Source organism: Anabrus simplex, chromosome 1 (assembly GCF_040414725.1).
Source record: "Anabrus simplex isolate iqAnaSimp1 chromosome 1, ASM4041472v1, whole genome shotgun sequence".
Classification (NCBI taxonomy): domain Eukaryota; kingdom Metazoa; phylum Arthropoda; class Insecta; order Orthoptera; family Tettigoniidae; genus Anabrus; species Anabrus simplex.
The window spans coordinates 402,014,927-402,038,040 of NC_090265.1; the positions used below are offsets into that span (position 1 = coordinate 402,014,927).

At 39.5% G+C, this 23,114-nt stretch overlaps 1 protein-coding gene across 1 annotated transcript in view; it reads right to left on the bottom strand.

Annotated features, from left to right (window-relative positions):
- LOC137496924 (esterase FE4-like) overlaps window positions 1–23,114 on the bottom strand; it is a 135,193-nt gene that overhangs the window by 65,842 nt on the left and 46,237 nt on the right. Inside the window, exon 5 of the mRNA XM_068224989.1 lies at window positions 17,550–17,735. Within this exon, the coding sequence (XP_068081090.1) occupies window positions 17,550–17,735 (186 nt within the window). The remainder of the gene's footprint in view (window positions 1–17,549; window positions 17,736–23,114) is intronic.

Here is a 23,114-nt window from a genome sequence, read left to right on the forward strand (position 1 = left end):
AATGATATGAGGTTATGATGATTAATGTTGGTGATAGTTATTGTTCTTCGTGAGTATGGTCATAGTTGTGTTGTTAAGGAAAATAATATTCCAAGTTACGTATTTTTGAGGTGGTTAATGAATATAATCTGTCTTCAGTCGACCATTTATCCATGAGTAAGCCATGAGTAGAATAGGATACGATCTCAATGCCGTCCGTATGCTGACATTTTTATTAAAGATCACCAAATGACTCATGATGAGGAGGATGAAATTAAATTAGCCTACATCCGCATATTTCTTCTAATTGTAAGAATTTTCTCACATGTTAGGGAAGCTTTGAAGTTTATTCCAATGCATTACCCGATATCACTGGTGACTTAACTTCACAAATAAGAGTTGTTAGTTGAAAGTGAAGTCTTCTCACAAGGTAGACCATCCAATTACCGTATATTTTGATGGAATTATGGTCAGATACACTTAATAGCACAATGTTATGACATAGATATGCACTTGAATTAATAATCTCGAATTAAGAGAATAATTTGCATAATTTTCTAGATATGATGTTTGATCATAATATTTTAAGAGTATACATTGACTTAAAGGGAGTTGTCGATGCTTACGCAAGAAGATGTGCCAAGAAACATGAACATATTTTGTAAATGCGATATCTGTCAAATGTTTTAAATATTCTGAAGATATTTTCCCAGGTTAATTTGGTTGTGTATTTGGACACAAATAGTTAGAATCAAGAAAAGCTAATGTATTCCCATGAATTAAAGAAAATGAGACGAAAGAAAATAGTATATTCAGATTATTTTTTCAAGAATTTACTTAGGGAAAGACGTGATTCTAATTCTTAATTGATTTATTGCCAAATATGAAACTGCGTCCTACATTTTCAAGAAAAACTCTCAATCTACGACAGTGTACATAGTATCTTACGATGTAATTTTTCATTCATTTTTATTAGATGCATCTAATACCTTTATTTAAATTAGATTCTTTTCTTTTCAATTAGATTTCCAGACTAATATGTTTCAATTAAGATCTTTTAAGGTCATGTTTGTTTCATTTTTAAGCATCCTAACTTGATATTTTAGTTCTACCCAACGTCTTTAACTTAATATTCCAAAAAATGAACTTCAAGACATGTGTATAGATCAACGTTCATTACTTTTTATCTCAAAGAGAGAATATGACAAGCTTTTAATCTTGATTGGATTTAATTTATAATAAATGAAGCATGAGAAAAGTCAACCTTTCTTTTAATGACTTTTAGAGTAGTTGCCTAGTTGTAAGTACTAATATCTTGGTAATTTCATAAGCTACAGGTGGATACTAGCTAGGAATACGAGTAGGAGACATCCTTCTGCGTAAGTTAGGTATTTCCACGAGTATAAATCGGTGTTCTTTTTCTCTCATTCAGAACCCATATTTGAGCTAGCCTGGATCTTGAGCGTCCTTACCTGGAGGCGGGAACGGCGCAATATGGAATTTTATTTTCGACGTATACAGATCTGTATTCCTTGTCATATTAATGAATATGAAACTAAGACAAACCCTATAACAACCTTCAACATCACGTGCACTCGTTTTAAAAAAATATAGACTAAATAGGCAGCGGAAGTTGTCAAATAAACTTTTAGAAGAAAAAATTGCAATATACTTCAGTGTTATGTAGATTTAATAAGAGACATAAGAAACAAATAGATTTTCGTACAAGTCACCTGAAACAATATTCTTGTAAATGAGTTATATCCGCCTGTCCATTACAGCAAATATATCTATTAGTCCCGTCTTTCTAAGCTACCACAGCAGTTCCTTCTCTATAGCTAGAGTTCCCAAGTTAGACAGTCTCTGGTTGGTCATCGAATTCCTTAAATAGGTTTTAATTCGTTTGAAGGCACTCATAGCGCGTTCACTAGTAAATGACGTTAACGGAATATACATCACCAAATTAAACAATTTTTGTTGTTGTTTCCGTATGTACACTCTGAAGTTCACTATTAAGAATGTAAGCCAATAGTTGTTGGGGTTATACTACCGTAACTAATATTGGCGGGCAAGAAAATGCACGTACTTGAAAGGTTTTGATGCTCTCATTCATTTATTCTTAGGTGTAAGTTTGCTATACTTCGTATTTGAATATTATTATTTTATTTTTTGACGTGTCTTATAATAAAGTAAATTCAAATTAATTACATTGAAAGCATGTATGAGATGGTAGCCAATAAGAACACCTTTATAACCGAGATCCAAATGCTAGCCAATGAGAGCAAGAAGAGACGCTGGTAAGTCTGCCTACTGGGCGGAGATATCTCGCTATAGGGCGCGTGCACGGCTGCTCTTAGCGCCTCTAGCGGAAGAAATCGGTAACATTTTGGTGATCTTATCTTGAGCGGTCAGTCCAGGCTGTGTAACTGTGGGTGTGAAATTGTGGTGGTGGTAGTAGTAGTAGTAGTGTATCAAAATGCGTAAAAGAAATAGAAACTGTTGTGCAGTGAACTGCCACAACACACAAAGAAACACGCATGGAAAAAAAAATTACATTTCACACATTTCCTGGTCATCCATAGGAATCGGGCAGGTGCAGGAAGTGGATTTCGGCTGTGGGAAGGATAAAGTAAGTACAGTAGGCTACCTTATTTCATTTTCGACGTAAATCACACATTTCATATCACACATTTCAAACATACCAGGTATGCCAAGTCAAGAATACGTTCATAGAGTACACTTTGAAATAGTACATTTCATTTCTATTGTGCATTGCAGCAGGTTCGTATGTTTACATTCATGTCCTTCCATGTGCACGTGTCTTGACTACGCCGAATAATAATAATAATAATAATAATAATAATAATAATAATAATAATAATAATAATAATAATAATAATAATAATAATAAATGTTTTCCTGCATTTCAGTGCAGATGGAACTCCATCGGAACCCACCAAATGCTCTGTCATTTGCAGTGAACATTTTGTTGGAGGAAAGCCAAGTAATGTTGAAAATCATTCATCATATATACCATCTATGTTTCATGAGAGCTATAAGAAGAAATCGAAAAGAATGTGGTGTATCCCCATTTTAAGAGCGAGTAAACGAATGAAATGCTCAAATATACATCATACGTCTTCTAATCAGGAAACTCATGAATTTATTGCAAAAATGAGTGTGAATAACTACTCAAGTCGGTGCAAGCAGCATTTGAGATTGAAGCAACGACTTTCGAATTCACTTGTGCTTTTAGTGGGAATGATGTAGGCGCACAGTACAACTCGAGCACAGTATCTTCAAGTATTTCGGAAAAGGTGGATAAAAGTTGTGGTCCCAACACCCCCCTGGACATATGCAGAGGATTTCATGGATACCAGAGCATAAAAATGAGGCACAGTGTTTCATTCGTACAAGTGTTTCATTTGAGATATTCAGTTTTTTACTTTCTTTCTTTGTTTCAAAAGTGTCTATAAATATAAGTAATAACGATGCTTGCTTACTCTTTTTAATGAAAATTAAATTGGACCTTTGCTGCTTTCGCAGTCTATTTGGTGTACATCGGACTACTGCTGCGCGAATATTTTTTTACTGCTCTTGGAGTAGTCAAAGAACGCACTTCTAATTTTATTTTCTAGCCTAGCAAACTATCCGTGCAAAATACTTTGCCTCGCACTTTTGAAACATTTTATCCTAACGCGCGAGTTATAATAGATTGCACAGAAATTAAATCAGAAATGCCAGCAAGAATAGACGAGAGATGTTACATGTATTCTTCGCACAAGTCATGTTATACAATTAAATTTTTATTAGCTGTGGCCTCAAACAGAACTATTGTTTTTGTTTCCCCTTGTTATGGTGGAAGAACAAGTGATACTTTTATTGTTAACAATTCAGGCTTTCTAAATCTTTTGAGTGAAGGGGACATTATATTAGCCCACAAGGGATTCCCAGGTTTTAAAACACAGTCACCTCATTCTTTACTTGTTATGCCGCCTTTTCTTCACAATGGGAGATTTACAGAAGATTAAGTGTTACAAACTCACAGTGTAGCAAGTGTGCGAATTCAAGTTGACAGATGCATACAGAGGGTAAAAATTTTCAAAATCTTGAAAAATATTCCTAAAGATCTGTTTTCGTATATCAGCGACATTGTTTACGTAGCTTGTGTGCTAGCAAATTTCTTGCCACCAATAATAAAGAACGTAGAATTGTAACCCCTGCACATAATCCACTCGTATAAATCTACCTTATCAGAACTTCGCTTAGCAACATGATATGGTATCTACTTATTCCAACTGAATTCCTGTTTATTTGTGTACCGGATGCTGCCTGTCAATAGCTTGTCAAAAACACAGTCATTTTCACCGGAACTACTACTACTACTACTATTATTCTCGTTTTCATTTTCCACCCTGAAGGGGTGGGGCGGGCCACCTAGAGGGTTACGCCCTCGCTCTGGCCAAGAGGTGCGGGCGGGTCAAGGAGATGTGTGTAAAAGGGAAGGTGGGTAAACGAAGTGAGAAATGATAGGGTATGTGTTCGAAGAGGAAAAGTTAGATAGATGGGAAGTAGAATTGTGGAATAGGGAGGTGCATGTGGACGGTTTTAATATATGACTTGAGAGAGACATGACGGAACTGAAGGAAGAAATGTTTTAAGCAAGGGGGTGATGAGGGAGTTGAAGAGCAAGGAGATGAAACACCGATGAGAAGGTTACAAGAGAAGTGAGTAAGAGTCGGAAAAGGTCAGCGGGGAACGGTGGTGGCGAAAAGAAGAAATTAGTTGGAGGAGGGGGTGGACTAACGGGTTGATGTGGTGGAACGGGAGGAGGGGACAGCCGGGGTCGACGACGGATGGTGTAGGTTTGAGAGCGAATTTCACCGGAAATCTCACTCGCGAAATTTGAGTTTTTACAGATTCATAGATATGAGGTAGTTACAATAGTGTATATTACAATATTCATTTTGCCCTGTGACAACAATATCAGGTTTAATGTATTTTTATATGTACAGCATTACAACTTCCATAGCATTACTTCATATATATCTTGACGGCAAGATGCAACGATATTTTTTGCCGTAACTATGAAGCAAGTCTTCCAGCGGAACGCACTCTCACCGTATTAATTCTCGGAACTCCATCAGAGCGCTCTGTTACTAGTACCATGCACGCTCCCTATAGGAGAGTCATAGTTCCACAGTCAGCACCTACAGATAGCGTTAGTGTTGCTCTGGGGGGACATACACAGAATGGACAGCGTCTACTTTCGTCTACGTGCTTCGTGTAACTGACGCGATCCCTAGCATTGCCAAAGTGAGACGAAGAAAAGTAAATCTGGGAATACAATAATGTCATGAATGTAGAAATAATTAATGTTCTAAAAAATAATTGAACTAACTAGACAATATTTCGTTCACAAAATGATAAGGGTACACGCTGTCTACCCTGTCTCCCCTGACGCTTCGCCCCTGGATAAGCTTGGTTTGAGGACAACACATAAATTATACGAGCCTCATCTTCCCAATCAAGCTCTTATATCCTTCCAATAGATCAAACCTCCAGCTTAAAGAAAACCTATTTTGAAGATCTTTAATGGAAATGCCAGATTCAGGTCAGGGAAATAGACAACAGCAGGTGGCAACAAAAAGGTCAGAAACGTCAAAGGTTATTCAATGTCTGAAACCTACAAAACTCCTATACATTAGAGAGCTATTCTGACCAATTCATTCTTCAAAAGGAACTCTGAAATCAGTTGACAATACCAGCTTGGAGCACTGGAAATAACACTTCTCCACGGTTTTAAATCACAGCTCTACCACAACTGAAGAATTCCTCCAAGATGTGCCACAACAGCCCTCTCAACCACCAATACCACTAATACCACCAACATACCAGGAATTCTGTGTGGCTCTTAACACACTGAAGCCCAGAAAGACACCTGAACCTGACAACACTCCAATGGATTTGATTGATTGATTGATTTCTTTCAAGAGGCTTATCCTGAAAGACAAGATTCTTCAAACTAGTCCTTTTAATCTGGGAAATTCAGCAAGCATCTGGTGACCTGAAGAATACTGTCATTACCATTTTCAAGAAAGGTAATCACATTATATGTGGCAACTATCACAGTATATCCCTGCTGTCCTACTTCTTGCAAGGATTCTACTCAGACATTTCCAGGTTGTCTCTGAGAAGATTCTCCTTAAGTTTCAGTGTGTTTTCCATATTTCAAGAGGCACAATTTACATGATCTTCTGTGCACTGGGAACTGCAACCTCTCTACTTAGTGTTTTCAGATCTGGAAAAGACCTTTGAATCTGTCCTGATGCCTGCTATATGAGATGCTTTAATTAGCTTGAATGCTCTGCTGACCTGGTTATAACACACTGAGATGGTATGTCTGGTCAGGGTCTCCATCAGAATAAAACATCTTTGATGCTTTTCCTATCACACATAGAATGAAACAAGGACGTATACTTGCCCAAATGCTCTTTGCTCTGTACGTGGCTGCTATACTTTGTGATTCATCATATATCAACACCTCTGACATTGATTTGAGGTATTATCTTCAATTTGATGAGACTTTGTTCAAGTTAAACTCATGTGACCAGGATAACTGAACTGTAGTATGCTGACGATAATGCTTCACCTGCTCTTAGCCCTGAGGAGCTGCAGCAGTCAGTCAACAGTTTCAAGAGCACATGTGATTGTTCTAGCCTCACTATCAATGCACAAAAATCCAAGATTTTTACCCAATCTGCTCCCGCCTTCCAGAGTTCAATGTCTCTGTCACAGATGTCAATTTGGAACACAGAGAATACTTCTCATACCTTGGGAGCATCTTGTCTAAACAAGGCACTTCAGAAGAGTATGTGGAAAACAGACTCTGTGCTGGTCATTTGGCATTTGGTTAGCTATCCAACCAGATCGTTAGAAATAAAGACATAACAGTTCATACCAAACTCATGGTGTATAAAGCAATTGTCATCACATTGTTACTCTTGAAACCTGGATCCTGTACCGCCATGAAATCAAGAAACCTCAACATTTTAATCAGTAGAAACTTTGTGTAATCTTAAATATCAAATAGGAGAACCATGTCTGGAATCTTGCAGTTCTTTAGAAAGCATGCATGAACAGTGTAGAAACCTCTATCATTGGCCATCGGTGTGCCGTATGAGTGATACCAGGCTTCCTCACTAATTTCTATATGGTGAACTTCCCCAGACACAAGACCCCGTGGTGTGCCTTTGAAAATATGAAGGTCACAAACATCAACCCTCAAACCTGGGACATACTTGCCAAAGATGCTGCTGTTGAACAGTTTGAGCAAGAGCATCGTAGGCTTGAATAGGTTAAATGACAGGTACACAAACTCCATCAGATGTAGATTCATCCTCCCCCATTCATCAAATGCAATGTTTGTGGATGCATGTTTCACACTAGAATAAGAGTTGTTCAGTCATTAGTACAAGCAAAAAAAACAGCTTTGAGAGCTAATGGATTATAAGCAGAAGAATCTGTATACTCTCAAACGAGTAGTAGTCAATGACGACATACCTTTTAAGAATATTGAACAATGAAATCTTAATAGTTTTGAAAGAATTCAGACTCCAATTGGACATAAACACATTCCGACGCAAGTGCCCATACATTATGTATCAAACGAAAAACAGAAAAGAAAATGTAAAAAGGAAGCTAGAAATTGCAAGAAAGAACATTTCATCAACTATGAAAGCCATTTCCCCAATAGCACGAACAACCCTGTGCATATGCTTTAATGATGCCTTAATTCCCACAAGTGCATATTCTGCCTTTAACACCAGTTCCGTATTAAGCAGATTATTGAAATATGATCGACAGAGTTCTGATGAAGATGGACACCTCCAATGTTGTACGTGTAAAAGCTAAGAAGTGCTCGGGGTTCCCAAGTTCAGCTTAGAAATAACAAACAGGAATTTACAATTTTGTACTCCAGTTCCTTATTCGAAGTAAAAGTAACCCCAGGATATTATGATGTCTAAAAGAAAACTAAAGCGATAAAAATCAAATTAGCCCAAAATAGGGTACAGAACTATTCTAAACAAAATTCAATTGGCTTTGGAAATGCTTCAAGTTCACAAAAGGTTGCCAGAAGTTACCTGTTTCTTTAGGAGACGGAATCATTACCTCAACTTCCTCCTCTACAGACGGTACATACATTACACTTGAAAGACCTGTGAAATGAATCAACATAATTGGGGACCTGTTGTCAACAAGATAAAAGTCTAAAGGATTTGGGCTGTCTAAACATACCGTTCCTTTATCACAATGCTGGTATCTTGCTCAAGTACTACCATGGCGTTCAGTTTCACACTGGTGTACTGTGACTGATGAGCGCAATCCACCTGATCTTTGGAATGTCCCACCAGCCCTGTTTCTATCTGGTGGAACCTAAGTTGGTGCAGGAAGGACAATTAACACATTGTTTATGCTGATTAACAACATCTATCCCCTTCACTGATTTGCATTTATTTCAACAAGTCTCTCCAAATACTCTTTCAACAGCTCTGGCAAAATATAGTGATCATCACTTACTAGTTGGACTCTTGCTCATGTTGTACTCAAAGCTCCTCTATACTTGAAGACTGATCGCTTGTCTGAGGGTTATATTGGTGTATATGCAAGAAAAAACATTCCTTCAACAGATAAATTTTACAATTAATAGAAATGATCTATTCATAAGACAAGATAAACTCATTACCCCCAAAGACAAGACACAATTCTACAATCTGGATAAATGGTCACTGAACTAATATACCTGTGCTTTGCTTCGGAATTCTACATTGTATATGGATTTCTAGGTAAATTACTGTACACGTAAGTAAGATTTTATTAAATTCCATATATCTTATCGTTATCCAAGAAACACCATGAGGACGTCACCATACAGCATGTTAAATCCGGATTGGGAAGTTTTGATCATAATCACAGGCTGCCTTTCCTAACACAGTAACAGTTGAGGTTGGTAGTTTTGATTATAGTGCCAGGTCACCTTGTCTACTGCCATTCAATATGACTTTGAGTTTTCACTGTAATGGCAGGCCCATTTGCCTACTGACATTCACAATGCAGTTGGGGAGTTCTCATTATAATAGCAGGTCACCTTGCCTACTGCCAGTCACAGTTCAGTTGTGGAATTTTCATTATAACAGCAGGCCCCTCCCCAACTCGCAGACAAAATAATGTTGTGGTGTTTTCATTTAATGGCAGGCCCCTACTTGCTAGTGCCAGTCACAAAGGGGTTGGGGAGTTTTTATTATTAACACATCTTGCCTACTGTCAGTCACAAATAATTTGGTGAGTTTTCATTACAATGGCATGCCCCATTTCCTACTTCCAGTCACATTCCAGTTGGGGAATCATGATTGTAATGGCAGGCCCCCTTGCCTAATGCCAGTCACAAGCAATTTGGGAAGTTTTGATTATAATGGCAGGCCTCCTTGCCCACTGCTAATCATGATCGAGATGAGAAGTTTTGATTATAATGGCAAGGCCCCTTGCCTACTGCCAGTCACAATCAGTTCAGGGAGTTTTCAATACAATGCCAAGCCTCTTTTCCTACTTCCAGACACATTTCAGTTGGGGGATTTCGATTATAATGACAGGCCTCCTTGCCTACTACCAGTCACAATGGAGATAGAGAGTTTTTATTATAATGGCAGACCTTCTTGCTTACTGCCAGTCACAATTGAGTTGGGGTGCTTTCATTATAATAGTAGGCAGTCTTGCCTACTGCCAATCACAATTGAATTTGGATGTCTTCATTAAAACGAGGGTCACCTTTTTCTCTTGCCAGTCATAGTCACGTTGGGGAATTCTCATTAAAATAGCAGGTCATCTTTCCGACTGCCAATCATAGTCGAGTTGGTGGGAAGTTCTGGTTATAATGACAGGCCAGTCACAATCTATTTGAAGAATTTTGATTATAATAGCAGGCAACTTTGCCTACGGCCAGTCACAATCAAGTAGGGGACTTTTCACTTCAATGACAAATCCCTTACCCACTGCTAGTCACAGTCGAATTGAAAAGTTTACATTATAATGGCAGGCTGCCTTTTCTACTGCCAGTCCTAGTTGAGTTGTGGAATTATAATTATAATTGCAGCTCCCCTCTCCTACTGCCATTCACAGCTGACTTAGGGATTTCTTATTACAATGAGAGATCATCTTTTCTACTGCCAGTCACAGTCCAGTTGAGAATTTTTAATTACAATCGAAGGTCCTCTTTTCTACTGCCTGTCACAGACAAGGTGAGGGTTTTTCATTATAATGACAGGCCTCCGTTTCCTACTGCCGGTTACAGCCGAGTTCGCGAGTTTTCGTTTTAATGGCAGGCCCGTTTGCTTTTGCCAATTACAAAGCAGTTGGGGAGTTTTTATTACAATGGCAGGCCTCCTTGCCTACTATCAGTCAAATTGAGTTAGAGTATTTTCATTATCATAGCAAGCCCTCTTGTAACTTCCAATCACAAATTTCCTGAAAGTAAAAATTAATTTTTAAATCTAACCGCGAAAAATTGTTGAGGTTCGAGATATTAAGGGTGCTAATAGATGGAACTCGATGTGAAGCCATCTACATGTAAATGTTTAAAAATGAAAATAGACGTGAATTAATGTGGCACTTCCAGGCATCCTACTGTCCCCGTCAATTTTGTGCTTTTCGAGTGTTTAATTATGTGCCTGTAATAGCCAGTGTCGTTCATCCAATGTGGGGAAAGTTTCATGTTATTTTTGGCGACATTCTGCTATCTCACTCAGTCAGCTGTTCGACCGGTTGGAATTCCAAGAGTATTGATTTTTCACGTCACTCTCATCGATCGATAACATGTGATGATCACGTGATAAGCTGGCCAGTTTGAAGGTTAAACTCACTGCCTCGTGCGCTTGCTCGACCGTCCTCATGTAACTTATAGAACAATCTGAACCAATTATGAGGTAAAATTACCTGTATACAAGCCAATAACAAATTCTCCGAGAGCCACACATCCAAATGAGAGGCTATAAAAACTCAGTGTTTCCTTGATCAAACCCCCCTTTTACTTTGCAAGAAGACTACAAGCCGAGTTAAATTAGTGTACCGGTACATTTGAATAATTCATTCTGGCCTAGCACGAACTTATTCTAAAATTTTGTGTCAGTTTCAGCTCAGAAATAACTTCTGAAGAAAGAAGAGAACTACCACCAGCATAATATCGCCACCAATTCCAGGATGCCTACCTTACATTCAAGAAGACCGATTCATCCGACGTGGGACTTGAAATCTACAGCAACCATGTGGTGCTAAACATGTAGGCATCGCTAACATCGGAGGGAAAACGTGACGGATTTCGTCATCATGACCGCTCCGGGAATCGAGCTTCATCGCAAAATTTAAGTACTTTTTTAATAACATTTCCTGTCCATCTTTGTAGAAAATTTAACGATTTTATCCTCTAAGAAAACATTTCTATTAGATTTGAGTAATTTAGTGATATTTTTCACTTCTCATCTTGCATTGTTAAAGGTAGTTTTGAATATGAGAGTGTGTGAATTGAGATATATTAGAATATCTGTAGAGTAGTTTGTCTTCTGAGAATATTTCTACCGCAATTATTTAAAATCATGCTTAATAATCAAAGACCTCTCGGATAAATATTTAAAATGATTATTATCGAGCTCGATAGCTGCAGTCGCTTAAGTGCGGCCAGTATCCACTGTCGGCAGCCCTGAAGATGGTTTTCCGTGGTTTCCCATTTTCACACCAGGCAAATGCCGGGGCTGTACCTTAATTAAGGCCACGGCCGCTTCCTTCCAGTTCCCCGGTCTTTCCTATCCCATCGTCGGGTTTTTGTGAAACATTGTGGGACGAATTTTAGGTTGTGTTTCATCTAGTGCATTACCCACGATTATGCAGATTGTGTCATCTTATTTACATGTTAATGCAGATATTGATGGTAGATTTAAAAGTCATTATTATTAATAATAATAATAATAACAATAATTTTATATCGGGTTAATTGAAATTATAATGGTCATGAGTGATCAAATGATGTTAGAATTTTTCATGTGGAATATGTAATGTGTGCTCAATTATAGTGTAATTTTGCCTGGAAAATGGTAATCCTGCGGGATATTTATTGAATTTTGGAAGCATGTGTTACGGGTCACAATGCATTCCGAGATAAATGTGGAGCATGTGTTGAGATATATTTCATTGTTTAAGGAATAATAATAATAATAATAATAATAATTTATCGACACTCAATGACCACGTGTTCGATGATAATCAGTGTTAACCCAGGCGATGTCCATGATTATTGTTTTACCAAATCTTCTGAATAAAATTTTGGATTTTGTAATGTCAAGATAATGTTCAATTAAGTGATCATTCTAATCCTATCACGAGTCATGTCAATTGTTGATCATGTTTGAATTTAAGGAAAGGTCATCTGCCTATTCCATTCAACCTTCTTTTTGTGATAATAATCATAAATAAAAATAAAGCCTAGGATCCGAGTGTGAAGTTGTATATAAAATCCGTGTATCCTACGTGTGCATGGTGTGTGTGAAGTAGTTACTGATAATTTTGAAGTGCTATTTCTGGGAATGTGGTTCTTAATCTGACCCTGTGTTCAGCACGGCGGACGGCGGATCAGATTATTCCAGCGTTGTCTGTGTTTTGTTCATTTCTTTGATATTGCTGTTGAATAATTTTTATGCAAAGTTTAGTGACAGATTTAATGAAATAATAACGCGATTTTGTGCAAGATCGTAAAATTTTCTAAAGAGTAAGCATAAGCCAGTTTGTAAATAGAAAAAAAGAATGGTTATGTTAAATGTCATTAACGACTATTAATTTCATGTAACTGCATGATTAACTTCATTTAATTAGTTTAATAACTTTTTAAGTGCCTCGATAACCAAATAATTGATTCAATAATCTCAACGTGCGTTATTTGAGAAATTATCATTAATTAAGGGAGAATGTAAAGTATATTTTTGTAAATTTTGTACAGATAGATTTTCAAGGGATTCCATGGTTATCCACCACTCAATTTAAGTGGACGTCTAGTGCTTTTGTTTTGTTTAAAGAGATACAAGTGAAATCAAGCTTTAAAAGTTTAACATATCATTGAGATTCATCCATCTTGCTTCTATTTTGCATAGCCAATGGAAGGCTAAATTTTCTTTCCTTTTATTCTTTACAGAATATTCAATACGTCAAAGATGTTCAAGATATAAGAATTAATTTTGTAAACTTACTCAATGATATTTATCAATTAATTGTAATTCGTGAGGGGTCAAGAATAACTTCAGCAAGAATCATTTTGTTTGTTAATTTCATTATTACTTGTGCATATTTATAATAAATGTCAAGCCTATTTTAATTGTTCTTTTCTTGTATTGTCGTGAACCTTTGTCCTTTAAATGCCTCAAAAATTAGGACAGCTTGCAAACGAACGGCCCAACTTCTCGTCTGCTAGCTGAGCTTGACCGGGAAATAATTAAACTGTAAACTTGGTACCAAAGAAACTGACGCCCTCAGGTTCCCTAGAAAAGTCGAAACTTCCCAACATTCCCCGAGGGACGAGGCTGCGGGGTTTCAAATTTGGGGCTAAACATAAGTACGCAACTGTAAGCATTTTCCACTCAGTCTGATCTTTGTCTCGTTACAATTCCAACATCATATTTGGTAGAACGTAGTTTTGGTACGGTAATGAAACTTACGTCAACACAAAAAATAGACTCGAGTTAACTTAACGTGGTGATTTAAAACTCCTGATAAGTAATATTAAACCAGGTATACAAAAATTGGTATCACTCCTAAAGGTTCGCTATGGATTTTCTGAATATTTAAGTAAATAACATTGTAATACAATGTTTTATTAGATTTTATGTGAAAGTGGAAGGTATTAAATTTAAATGTATTTCACGTAGAATACGTCCATTTAGTATTTTGGAATCGTGGACGTTACAAAATCATAAAAGTTTTAAAATTGAAATAATGTGTAGAAAACATATGTGACGACAGTGTTCAATATCTCATTTTAAACACGACCAAAGTATCTAACAAGTCTGGCCTCAGTATAACACGACATCATCGGGTGGTGCAATAGTGCTACCATCTATAGGTATGAAAAATTGCCGTGCAGTGCGGCTAACAATGAGTGTACCTGTGGACCCCGGTGGTGTAGAACAATGTGCGAGTTGTCGTTTGATTTCAGTCACTCAGTCAGGCTTTCTTGATCTACGTTTATGGCAGTCGCCCAGGTGGCAAATTTCTTATCTGTCGTTTTCCTAGCCTTTTCTTTAAAGATTGCAAAGAAATTGGAGATGTATTGAACATCTCCCTTGGTAAATTATTCCAATCCCTAACTCCTTTTCCTATATATTGTGAACTTTCCTACTTTTAAAATCACCGCTCATACTTATTTGTCTACTAATGTCATTTCACGCCATCTTTTCACTGACAGCTTGGAACATACCACTTAGTCGAGCAGCCCGTCTCCTTCTCCCAACTCTTCCCAGGCCAAACTTCGCAGCATGTCTGTAACGCTACTCTTCGGTCGGAAATCACTCAGAACAAATCGAGCTGCTTTTCTTTGTATTTTTTCCAGTTCTTGAATCAAGTAATCCTGGTGAGGGTCCCATACACTGGAACCATGCTCTAGTTGGTGTATTACCAGAGACTGCCCTGTCCTTTACATCCTTACTACAACCTCTAAATACCATCATAACTAGGGTTACCAGATGAGTTCAAAAAGTAGGACAAAATCAGGACAGCATTAAAATTGCTTAAATTTTTTGTTAAAACCATTTATTTAGCGTACCTTATTCATATTGCTTGGCCACAAGTAAAGTCTCGAAAGCAGGAATGTCACTGACACCTTATTCATGTTGATTGTACTTATCAGAGCTACTTATTTTAATGAGCAACTCCTTATTGTCTTTTAAATAGTCATATAACTGGTTAAAAGTGAAGTCTTTCATGTTGAATTTCACTGACACCAACCATTTCACAGAGTCAACACTTACCCTATCTCTTTCTTTAGTCCACTGTGCATTTATTAAAGAAAAAATTCTTTCTACTTTGGCATTATGTGCAGGAATTGCAAAATACACTTCTGCCAATTTCAGTAGCTCGGAAGAATATGTAATATTGACACTATTTAGAAAACCAGTCCATTTTTATGGACTGGTTCCTTCAAGAGATTTTCATTCTGCTTTTGCACTTCAACATACTTTTGAAGATTTACAAATCGGTCAAATAATCTAACATCATCAATGTGTACACCTTTAGCACTAAGATATTTAACAGTATTTTCAAGGTCAGTGCGGTTGAAATCTGAAGTTAAGGTCTTCCATTTAAAAGTACTGAATTCTTCAAGTGGTTGTAACCATTTTCCAAGGTACTCCAGGCATGTATTATATACATCATGGACTTCTCTCATGAAGGAATCATTGTATTCCTGCAACCCTTGGTCCTTCAAAGTTTTCATCATTTCTTTCACTTTCATAGGAACAACGTTATTTGAAAAACGAGCTTGTAAAATGCCAACAGTTTCTTCAAGTGCCTGTTTTACTTCAATAATGGAATTATTCTCCTTTTCAGCATGAAGAATGTTCTCTTGAAAGACTGGCAAAATATTAAATATATTTCACTTAACTTATTGGTGAAGAACTTGTTCAAAATTGTTGGCGGGTTATCCACAGATAGAAAATAAGACCGAAGTGCTGGATACAGTTCAAGCATCTTTTCAACAGCTGGAAAAAGTGACAACCAATGAGTCTTTGTATGCTTCAGTAGGGATTTGTAATTCACATCAACAAATTCACAAAAGGTTTTTAGCACTTAATTTCTTATGGTGAATGTAGAAAAGTAGTTGAACACTTTGAACACAATGCCTTTTAACGTCAATCGACAATAAATCAACTCCATGTTAAACACAATTATGCAACAGGTCTGCTGGGCAGCGTACTCCAAGCAAGGTTTCATTAAGCTGAGATTTGAGGTTAGAAAATACATTATTATCTACTCTACTTTTCAGGCCATTGCAGTTATCTCCTCCAAAAGCAATGCACTGTGCAGGTCAATTAACTTTGCTTCCTGCAGTCAAAATACTGCATGAGCACAGGAAACAATTTTATATTCCCATGATTGCTGTCATCTGTACAAACACCAATGTATGATACGTCTTTGACTTGTTTAATGGGACTTTATACACAGTGAGGTTCAAGTACATTATTGGCAATGGCCTCAGACTTTGTACGAGCACAGTGAATATTTTTCCCTATTTCAGAATCAGGAAATAATTTAGATGGAAGCTTAGACATACAATCCATAGTTTTGTAATTCCCATGATGAACAGCATTGTGGTACACAAGAACTCCCTCTGCAGCAATCGCATTTTCGTTTAGTGATGTGTTCTTTTTGAAAAATATCAACACATTATGTGAAGTTGAAGTTGATGCACTTTGAACATTAGCTTTATGTTTGCCCGTTGTAATGTGACTTTCTAAATCCATAGCTCCACGATTAGCCACAGAAACGTATGTTCCTGGTTTACATACTAGACACATGGCTTCTTCGTCGGTGCGGCCCTTTTTGAAGCATTTATACCTTTTCTCCAATTCAGCAGTGAACTTACACTTTCTTTTCACCATAATACATTTAACGTACCAACAGATCACAACAGATATTGTAGAGTAGATCACAAGGATTGTGGCTCAACTAAGCAGCAATATGGACGAAAATTATTTGTCTTTAGCTTCCGTTTCGGTATGTTATCGCCAACTTCTACTATCGACTTCGACCAGCGACAATATACTAGTCAATGACTACAGGAATTTAAAAAAGTTCAAGCTGCAGCCAAAGTCAAAGGTTATGGAATAAGCGAGTAAGTTTACGAAAATGGGTTTCCAGTTGGAAAAAGTTCATTTTAACATTATTAGACAAAAATACGGACAATCAGCAAATACTCTAATTAAAACATAAATACGGACGCCAGGACAGACGCTAAAAATAAGGGCATGTCCTGGTAAATACGGACGTCTGGTAACCCTACTCATAACCATGTGCAGAGATCTGTACCCTTTGTCTCAGCGAGTTCCACAGGTACAGAGCGAAACAAAATCAAGTAGTGATATGTGAGAAAATTATGGTGTAAAGAATTTCTTTCGTGGACAATAAATGTCTTTAAAATGATCGTAAGCATATTCAAGAAAACAGAAGGACTAGTCAAAATCCAAAAAGAACAAAATCACCAATATTACGCCTCAAAAGTTTAGCAGGGGCGCCTCAAATGTAAGGCAGACGAGTGTTATCAAGAGGCGAGAGTGTTGTATTGTGCTGTGTTGTATGTATATGAAGAGGTGTATATTGAGACAAAGACTAAAAGCCAGTCCCTGCATCAGGAGAATTCCCTGACCAGGTGGCGAATCGTACCCGTAACCAACTCAACAGAAGGTCTCCATGGTAACAAATAAGTCAAAAGAGTCGGACTGTTGCCCTGTCCTAGCATTACAGTGACAAATTACTAAGTTTACCTTTGGACATTGGGGACAGTAGATGATAGTGCACCGATGCTGCTCCAGCGCTGGCTCCTATGATAGTGACATTGTTGGGATCTCCACCGAACTTGGCGACGTTCTGTTGAGTCCAGCGCAGCGCTGCCACCTGGTCCTTGAGGCCCATGTTACCAGGACATGCGGGGCCGTCCACACTCAGGAAACCTGTGAAAAGTACATGTTCCTCTTAGATAAATATATAGCAAAATCACTATGAAGAGTAGCTCAATACGCTTCGGAAAAAAATGAATGTAACTTTCTTGGCAGTTCGCGTTAATTTCATTCATTCATTCCAAAGCTCAAGACATAGATTGAGAACTTCGCACTTGCACTGTCAACAGACGAATTAAGGAATGTACACGGTACACTATATGGGTATATGTCGCTGGTGATTTCGGAGTGATTTTTCTACAAGCATCGAGGTATTTCTACAAGTGTGTGGAAGTTTCTAGAACCTTCTGGCTTCTTCGAGACTCTTCTCCAAGCTTCAAGATGAGTCATGAACGTACACCGCCCAGACTTCTGCAAGGTTCTCCCAACATGGACTTCGACCAACAGAAGCAAACCCGTGATATTCAAGAGGTTGAATCTCCAGCCCCGGACAGAGATAACAAGAAAATTTGTGCCGCATCAGCCTCTGGCACCTAAGGCTCGACATATACCTCCCCGAGCTCTCTTCTCTCCGTCCGGGAACTGCAGTCTGGATCGCAAGTGTCAGGCATTGACCAGCTTGCCGAACTTTCGGGAATGGAAGTTGTGGCGCCTTTCCATCTACCGCAACGCTCACCACCAGCTCCTAATCCAGATCTGTATATGCCTGCACACGTTCGCAGCTTCGCAGAAGTTGCGAAAAATCCAGCTTTGGCGCCCCACATCAGGAATCGAAGCGTCATCCATCCGTCGCCTCTACCTGCAGCTCCCTTCTATGTGGTGAAGCTCATGCACATCGATCCGGCCAAAACTAATACCAGGAGTATTTACCAGATTCTCACCCGCTTCACACCCAATTATGGAGAGTTTAATGTGGAAATCCAACGCACCCGGGATGGCTATTTCGATATTAAAACATCCAAGCCGTTCTACAATCATCTCCTTACCACCATTGGGGTCGCTCATTTAGGATGTTACGCCCGTGCTACCAACATGACGCAGCAACAACCTGCACGGCGCCTGGCACCATCGTCTCGACCATCACCTATCCTGTCCGAGGTTGCCTATGGTGTGGACCGTGACTGGACTGACGATGAGGTGGTCGCTCAACTCCAGCTCGAGGGCCACCAAATATTTAAAATCGTCCGCATCCGCAACGCCCAGCGCCCCACTTCGCTGATCAGGATACCTTCCAAGGACGTCAACACCCTGGATGTGCTACTTTGCGACGGTGCTGTCATCTGTGGGCGTCGCCACCGGGTGGAGCCGTCGCGCTCGGCGCCGCCGCAGAGGATCCGCTGCGACCGGTGTCAGCGGTATGACCATCCGCCTAGGGCTCCCTGCGTTCAAGACCAGGTATGCGCCATACGTAGCCAGGATCATATTACTTCTGCTTGTCCTAATAAGGCTACCCCTAAATGCATTAACTGTTCCCTCCCTCATCCCGCCTTTTCATATAAGTGCTAGGCCAAACCTGCTCCTGATCCCTCCCAACCTGAATCCGTCATCCCTGTTATATCTCAGGGACCTTCCCACCCCTGCTTCCTCTTCCTTTCTCCCAGTTCTGAAAATATCATTCGCTTTGTGGCGATGGTACTTCAGAACGTCCTCCCCTTTAACCGCCCCCATGTCGTTACCCAGATTCAATTGGCAGCGCGCTTGGTATTCAATACTCACTTGGACATAGCATACTCGGGAAATAAAATGCACTTTGCATTTTTCCCCCTTAATACTGTGCCTCTGGTTAGTTAATGGTAATTAAGGTTTACTATGCCAATATTCGCTCTATTCACTCCAATCGCGCTCGCTTTGATCTTTCCCTTTCCCTGTACGACCCCAAGTTTTTATTTTAAACGAAACTTTCTTAACATATCGCCAACAGCCCCGTTTCTCTCAACATCGTCTTTTTCGAGAGGATAAACACGGAGAAGCTCGTGGCGGAGTGGCTATTGGCGTTAAAAATTACATTACCACCAAACAACATTACTATTCTTTTCCTGACGGTTTCTCTGAATATCTTATACTAGAGACTTTTCTTCCTAATAACTCTTCTCTTGTCTTTGTAACAATTTATGTCCCCCCCCACCGAACCCCGCCCCCTCTTGATTTTATAAAGTATATTGATACTACTTTCTCTAATTATCTCTTTGTTGCTGATATCAATATTTACACTGTGTCACAACACTTGGAATTTGATAATCTTGTTTCTCACCTTCGGGGCGTTCAGATTCCCTTCCCCTTCCCCACCCGTCCAATTTCTAACACTACCCCTGATGCTCTAATCATGTCACCGTCTTTAATCTACTTCTCCTATCACCCCTCTCTCGCTTTAGGTTCGGACCATGCACCAGCCCTTATTACTATTCCTACTATTTCCTATAAGAATCGTTCTCCTAACTCCCGACCACCGCCTACTCAACGCTACTCCCGAACTAACTGGACTGCCTACAGACAGACGATCACTGATCTCCTTACCGACTGTCCTCCTCCCACTTCTATTCCTAATCTCCTTACCCTCATCTCCCGAGTGGAATTTGCTCTTACTCGGGCGGATCAGCTGCATATCCCACGTCATTCTTACCACCCCTCCAAACCCCCTTTTCCGCCTAAAGCCCTTGCTCTCCTTCAACTTTCTCGTGACCTTTATCACTCCTGTGTACGAACCCGGGACCCTCTTACTCTACGCCAACATCGACAAACTTTGCGCCATGCCCGTCCTTATATTAAGGCTATAAAACGTAAACAGTGGACAACTGCCTGTTCTGATCTCTCTAATATGCATGATTCTCGACAATTCTGGACTACTTTTCGACGCATGACTCACACTCGACCAACCCATCCTACGTACCCCATCCATACCTCCCCTCATCCCCTCTGAATGACAAAGAAAAAGCTGACGCATTCGCTCTTCATTATACTACTGTTTTTTCTCCCTCTACTAACCCCTTACATGACCACCCTGATGGACCCACTATTTATCAATACTACCGTCCTGATCTCCCACACCTCCAACCATCCTTTCTCCATTTTCCTACCGTTGATTATAACCCTCCCCTTAATGCCCCTATTACTCCGCAAGAAATTCTTACCTTCCTCCGTCATCGTCGTAATACAGACCCCGGAAGTGACCGTATCACCTACCGTCATATTCGTGAAGCTCCTCTTCTCCTCATCCACATCCTCTCCAGTATTTACACTACCATGCTCTACACCGGTGTTTATCCCAAGCACTTGGGTAAAGCAAATATCCTGCTCTTTCTTAAACCCACTAAACCTCCCTCTGATATTCATTCCTATCGCCCCATCTCTCTTCTTCTCGTCTTATCAAAAATCTTTAAAGGTATTCTTACTCAGAGAATGTCTAAATATCTGCACTCTTTAAATCTTATCTCCTCCTCCTCCCAAGCCGGTTTCCGCTCTCATTTTTCTGCTCAAGATCACGTCTTTCATATCACCTCCTCTCTTACTACCTTTCTTAAAACTCACCGACCCGCTGCTCTCATAAGCCTGGATGTTGATAAAGCTTCTGCTAGCGTGTGACATCCTGGTCTCTATTATAATCTTATAATCTACCACTGTTCTTCGTTTCCTTTATAATTACCTTAACTCCCGTTGCGCCGATATCCTGATCACGGTACTCATTCCTTGATTACATCCGGACTTGCTCAGGGCTCGCCCCTTTCCCCTCTTCAATACTCCTTGTATATGTATGATATTCCCCACCCTCGTGCTCCCCTCCGTTTATATCAATATGCGGATGACCTTGCAGTTTTAGTCCTCTGTCATACCCATACCTCCCTTCAATCCAAACTTCAGAACTACCTCAATACTCTTGAACATTGACTTAATATCTGGCACCTCTCCGTCAATCCTCAGAAAACTCAGCTCATGCTCTTTCGCTCCAAGTCCCGTATTTGTCGCCCTATTCATAGAGGTCATTTAACCACGTATAATACTCCTCTCATTGAAACTAGCCAACTAACATATCTCGGTATTAAATTTCAAAATAACCTTAAATGGAACCTTCACCTTTCTTCTATACACCGTAAAGCCCTTTCCCGTTTTCGCGCCCTTCGTTCCCTTACTGGACATACCTGGGGCCTTAAACCCCTACAACTCATTAATATTTATCAATCCTTCATCCGTCCTGTTATTACATATGCATCTCTGACTTGGATTAATACTCACCCCTTAGACTATTGGACTCTTCATAAATTTGACCGACATGCATTACGTATTGCGCACCGATTGAAACTTGACACTCCTTCTGCTAATTTTCAACCCTATTACACTTTCCCTACCATTCTTACCCATATCCGTTCCCTGCGTTGTAACTATCTTACACGTGGTCTCCGTCATTATAATCTCCTTACTGAAGAAGCTCTCCCACTTTCCCCTCTTGCTACAGCTATTCTCCGCGACACTTGTTCTCCTCAGCACTTTTACCTCTTCCCCACCCCACCACCTTCACTTCAACCCCCCCACCCCCTCTCCCACGGCGCCGATCGGTCCTGCATTAATTACACATGTATTAATTTTACTATGATCGCGGCTGCGGTGGAGCCATCTGTGTAGTGCTTGTGCAATCAGTGAAGTGCAGTGTTCCCTCAGCTATTTTTCTCTGTTTCTCTTCCTTTTCGTTATATCCAGTGCATTTTTTGTATTGTTTTCATTGTTTTCATTGCTCTCTTTTTTCTCCCTTAGTGCCTTTAGAAGAGGCACGTGCACTTTGGTGTTTATTTATTTATCGTAAGGAGGATGCAAAGAGCAGTGGGACAGACATTTCTGTGAAAAGGCAGAGAGAGAGAGAGAGCCTTCTTATGACCTCTGCTATATATATTTGTATGCACATTTTGATGTCACATATGAGGGGGTTAGAAGCAAACGGGTACAACCGCAAAATTAAAAAGAAATGGATTTAGTGTGTGGCAAGTGTAAGTGAAGAACCACAGATATTATAGTACATAAACTGGCAACTAGCAGCTAGTGGTGAAGCCAATAGCTTATGGCCACTGCCATCTTACGTCACTGCACTGTTTCAATGTATTAATGTAAAATGAAATAGGAATACTGGACGAGAAATAATGAAAAACACATCGAAATAATAATAATAATAATAATAATAATAATAATAATAATAATAATTGTCCGCCTCTGTGGTGTAGTGGTTACCGTGATTAGCTGCCACCCCTGGAGGTCCGGGTTCGATTCCCGGCTCTGCCACGAAATTGGAAAAGTGGTATGAGGGCTGGAACGGGGTCCACTCAGCATCGGGAGGTCAACTGAGTAGAGGTGGGTTCGATTCCCACCTCAGCCATCCTGAAAGTGGTTTTCCGTGGTTTCCCACTTCTCCTCCAGGCAAATGCCGGGATGGTACCTTACTTAAGGCCACGG